At 41.4% G+C, this 5,405-nt stretch overlaps 1 protein-coding gene across 1 annotated transcript; it reads right to left on the bottom strand.

Moving 5' to 3' along the window:
• Positions 1-412: 412 nt before the first annotated feature.
• OR51K7 (olfactory receptor family 51 subfamily K member 7) lies at positions 413-1,366 on the bottom strand. Its single transcript, XM_038568166.1, is given in 3 exon segments — positions 413-802; positions 804-1,060; positions 1,063-1,366. Coding segments are annotated over 3 exon segments (951 nt in total).
• Positions 1,367-5,405: the final 4,039 nt, after the last annotated feature.

Raw genomic sequence — 5,405 nt, 5'->3', positions numbered from 1 at the left:
AGATCAGGTACTAACAACTCAAGATACTGTAATCCATTTTACATCCTCATTCCCTAGAACAGAGGACTCAGCAGATTTCCCAGGACACCTTCCAACTTCTGATTACCTTTCACATATGGAGAGAGTTACATTTTCATAAGCAGTCCTTCCTGCATTTCTGCTCCAGCTAGGTAAGGTAATGAAAAACCTCATGTAATACAACATTTAAAAAATAACATCAATTCTTTACACTATTGTGTCACACATAGTCCACTCCCACTGATACTCCACTCCAGTTTATTGCTAGATTATGCAGAACCTTCATCAGATAACATATTTTATTTAAGGTAACACCGTTTGCATAACATGCAAAACATGTTATGAATTATAGAAATTTATAGAAAAAAAAGTCCCCTCTTACTTTGTCCTTTGTTTAAATTCTTGCTTTTTTCTGTGAGAGCATTCGTACAATGCCACAATGGATCTCTTTGGTCTTAATGCTGTAGACAATGGGGTTGACAACAGGTGGGAAGAAGAGATAAGCATTGGCCATCATAGCGTGCACCAAAGGGGACACATGGAATCCAAGGCGATGCACCATAGATAAGCCAATCATAGGCACATAGTAAGTGAGTACAGCACAGATATGTGAGCCACAAGTGTTGAGTGCCTTCCTCCTCCCCTTCCCAGTAGTGATACTCAGTACAGTGTGGAGTATGAGCCGATAGGAGATCACAATAAGCAGTGAATCCAGCCCAAAAGTAGAGGTAACAATGAAAAGCCCATAGATATTGTTGATAGAAACATCCCCACAAGGTAGATGGATAAGGTTGGGGTGGAGGCAATAGGAATGTGCAAGGACATTATGGCCACAGAAGGGCAGATGCCTTAATAGCATGGGTAATGGGGCCATGAGAATAATGCTTTTCAGCCCCATGATCATTCCTGTGCCAAATATACGGGGCAGGGTGAGGATGGCTGTATAGCGCAGTGGATTATGGATGGCCACAAATCGGTCCACAGACATGGCCAGCAACACAGCTGACTCCATAATGGAGAAAGAATGGATGAAGAACATCTGAAAAAGGCAGGCATCAAAATTAATCTCAGTGGTGCCAAAAAGGAAGATGCCTAGAACTGTAGGCAGAGTTGTTGCAGAGACACCAACTTCAGCCAGGGCCAACATGGCAAGAAAGAGGTACATGGGCTGGTGCAAGGCGGGGTCTGTTCTGATGACATGAAGAATGGTGCCATTCCCAAGGAAGATGATAATATACATCAGGCAGAAGGGGATGGATATCCAAATGTGCTCTGCCTCCAGCCCTGGGATGCCAACCAGAATGAAAGTTGTAGGTAAAGACTCCAAAGAACTATTGGAGTTCTTCATCTTGAAATCTCATCACATGGGATCAGTGCTACCTTAAAAATTACAAACAAGCTAGTGAGGTCACATTATAACCGAGAAAGACTTCTAGACACTAAGGGAAGGGAAGAAGAAAACAAAGCTTACAGATTTATGTGGCCAAAAGTCTCCTGCCTGAAAATTGACAAGATGGCCACCATCAGGAAATTCCCAGTATTAAGGAGGTAATAGTCTCTATCAGAGAAAAACTCCAGGCTGATAGAAAATTATCCCTCTAAATTATACTTCACTTTGGATCTGCTAAGGGAAAAAATGGCTGTTTTGTCTTTGTGTGCAGATGTTTTGGTCTCAGAAAGCTGCTGGGAAGACAGACCCATGTAGGCAATCTCAGTTTTAAGGTGTGGATTAATGTCAGGGATTGGTGAACAAAAATATTGTTGGTAAATATGGATGTAAGGCAAGCAGAGTAGTAGATGAAAACAGCTAAAAATACCTGGTAATGAAAGTGGACATATGGAATAACTGAGATCCAAAATATGGCTAAGAAGTGGTAGTGACCGGAACCTAGAGCAAATGATTGAGAAATTAACTAGAAAAGAATGGAGTTTGGATCCACACTAAGTTAGCTGTTCTGTGCTTTGAAAGGACTAGGAAGCAACTGAAAGGATTATATATAACAGACATAATGAGGCAAGAACCAAGGCTGACGGATTTGCATGCTGATGTTAAAACTCATGAAAATATTCTGACGTGATGATATACACAATCTTTCAACTCACAGTTCTCCAAGACAACCTGTCTCATCCACTGGACCTTCTTTCTGACACAGACACACCTCCAATACATTGCCTCAACAACACTGGGAACCTAAACAGACTTTTAAGGAAGATTCTCCTGAGTGGGGCAGGAAGGCAACAGGGGGGAAGAGAAAAACAGTTCTCTAAACTGGGTTTATATCTTAAACTCAACACTGACTGAGAAGGCACAAGAATCACAGTAGAATCCTGAACTGACAAGGGCAGGAAGGACCTCTGTAGGTATTTTCATGATTTACATCATCCAAACACACATATCCAAACACATACACACACCTGCTCACACACTTGCACATATTTCCACACTGCTGAAATCTTGTCAGCATCTTTCCTGACAATGATTCCTCACTCAGTCATGGCTGAACTTACAGGGACCTCACTATTACATGCTAGTAGTTACTGAGGTCTTCTTTTCAGGTTAAGGGAACACCCAGTCAAGAAAGGACATGATTGGGGACGCCCAGGTGGCTCAGTGGTTGAGCGACTGCCTTCAGCTCAGGGCATGATCCCGGGGTGGAGTCCCCCATTGGGCTCCCTGTGAGGAGACTGCTTCTCTTTCTGTCTATGTCCCTGCCTCTCTCTTTCTGTGTCTGTCATGAATAAATAATAAATAAAATATTTTTTAAAAGAACTGGCATGATTAAAAATTAAGATATAAATGAGTGACTTATTAAACTAATTTCATTAATTTATAAAGGTGGTGGTGTTAAATATTACTAGCACACTAGTTATACAGTATTCTGTGGGGCAAGGGCACACAGATATAGACAAATTCTTATAGGTCCCAATAAACAAGTGGACTTAGAACAAGTTTTTAAATAAGAAATGGCAGAGCAGTTTTTTGCAGAAACAAGTGGACGACTTCAGTGTTCAACCTTCACATGCTTGAGTCTCCCCACAGAATGCAACCAAATCTTATGTTTGTAACAGCCCTTTCTATATGCATTTCTATCTTCATTCCAAGTTTTACCTACATTCCCAATTCTGCCAATTCCATTGTTATTTACAAAGAAAAAGCCTTCCCAGTTATTGTCAGAAACCCCTTTCATTGTGAGAGGATATACACCTATGGGCAACCAGCACTCCAGTATGCCATGCACTACGTGGGACCCTGGCAACACAGAGTCTTGATCCTACTCAGAAAATCTCTGCAACTTGCAACCACATTTCAAAGAACACACCCTCTCCCACTTACATGCAGGCACAAGCATCATGTATGAAAGACCTTCTCCCTAATCTAGTTAAGACTGTATTAAGTGCTACAAGAGAAAAAAAGGAAAGAAGGGAGAAATAAAGAAAATAAGGAGGGAGGGAAGGAGGGAGAGGGAGTGAAAAAAGGAACAAAAAAACAAAGACAAAAGAAAGACGAAAGAAATAAAAAAGAAGAAAGAAGAAAGAAGAAGAAAGACAGAAACCACAGCATAATGCAAACTCACTACCGCCCTCCACTACTACAATCCCTCCCTCCCGCCCTCCCGCCCTCCGCACCTCGCCTCCACCACCCCGCCCTCCAGACTCCAAGAAATAACCGAAAAGAAAGAAAACGCCCTCAAAGAAAGAAAGAAAGAAAGAAAGAAAGAAAGAAAGAAAGAAAAATAAATCAGGATACAATGGGAGGGACCTAGAGGGAAAAGCCTAATTTATTCTTAAAAATCAGGGAAAGCTCTCCTTGAGAAGTGAGATTTCAGCTAAGGCCTGAGGAATTAGAATTTTCCCAAGCTAAATGGAGAGGTCGGGGGCGGGGGGGGGGTGGGATGTGACATGAACCAGTGACTGTGGCAGTGGATGCCTAGGAGGGCATTCTGACCAGGGCTGAAAGAAAACACGGAGAGAACGAAACTATGGTTATATTAGGATGTTAAAGTCATTACTTGTTCTCATATATTTTACTTTCCTGAAAATATGAGAGGAAAACATGACAAAAACTAAGCCATGGCCTACCTGAATACAGGATCCCTGTGCACTTACCGTGGACTGACAGCTGTCTCAGCAAGCATTACCTTAAGAGAAGATCCAGTGGGCTGACTTAAAATTTCAGGTGAGTATATTCAGGGACAAGTTATTGACTTCAGGACATGATTGTCTGTCCATGTCAGGACTTCCCACTGCTGAGGAACTTATCTAGCTGTGGGGAACTTATCTCCTCCACTCTTCTCCCAAAGCCCAATGTATCTTTCTTAACCTTTTCGATGGACCAAAGTTGGTCTGCCTCTGGGTTGAGTGGCTGTTTCTCCTGTGTGTGGCCTCATTGCTCTTTGATTCCACTGTTCCCTATTTCTAGTTTATGTCAACCTTATGACCTGATATTGGAAAGCATAAATCTCTAAGGAGACTTGCAGTTTGGGTCTCTCTTTTCCTGTTAGCAGTCTACTCTGGCTCTCCATGCTTTCTCTCTTTCTCTGTCTTTCTCTGTCCCTTTTGCTTCTTTGCATCTTTTTTGTCCTTGACCTTCCAAGACACCCCTCCTCCCCAGCCAATCTAGGCTCAAGTTGCCTTCAAAATTATATTAAAAGGCAGCAATTTCCCTCAGTTTCAGATTTGGGTAACAAGACTATTTCAGGTTTGGGATCGAAAAGGGGGATTGTTTACTCTAAAGCCCATTGTAATAGAACAGAACAAATCAGCAGAGAGAGGAGAGTATGGTTCAGTAAATACTACATTCCTGGAAGTGGACAGAGGTGGAGGTGAATTTTATATGCAGGGCAACTTCACCTACTTAAACTTTGTGAAGCTCCTTTCTTTATTTTTAAAGATAGAGGTGTTGATACCTACCTCTGAGTGGCTCTGAGTATTGAATGTGAGCCTTTAGCAACCAGTGACTAGCAGCATCCCCATCCTTTCTTAGGTATCCTCAGAGGGGATCAGTCATGTTCAGATTATCCCCTAATTTCTATTAATAATGATCTTTCCTGATGGAGAGGGACTTGGTTCCCAGAGGAGCAAGTAACCAGGTAATTACACCACTCCTTCTTAATGTTCAGGGACCCTTAAAGGAAATAAGCAATGGCAGAGAGTCAATACCTATTTGAAATGAGCATAATAATAGTAAACACCTACTACAAGAATAAAATAATTGATGTATGTGAATAGTGTACAAAAAGTGTCTGGCTTATAAAAAGTGCTTTATAAAAAGTGTTTGGCTTATAAAAAGTGCTTTATAGCAATGATATTATTGTGACAATGTATCCTGGAGAAAAACTATATTAATCTACTATGGTCATTGGCTATCACTTTTACAAATATGCAGA

The sequence above is a fragment of the Canis lupus genome, chromosome 21 (genome assembly GCF_011100685.1).
Source record: "Canis lupus familiaris isolate Mischka breed German Shepherd chromosome 21, alternate assembly UU_Cfam_GSD_1.0, whole genome shotgun sequence".
Taxonomy (NCBI): Eukaryota; Metazoa; Chordata; class Mammalia; order Carnivora; family Canidae; genus Canis; species Canis lupus.
The sequence above is the reverse complement of the archived record's forward strand: the minus strand, read 5'-3'. Positions and strand labels throughout refer to the sequence as shown.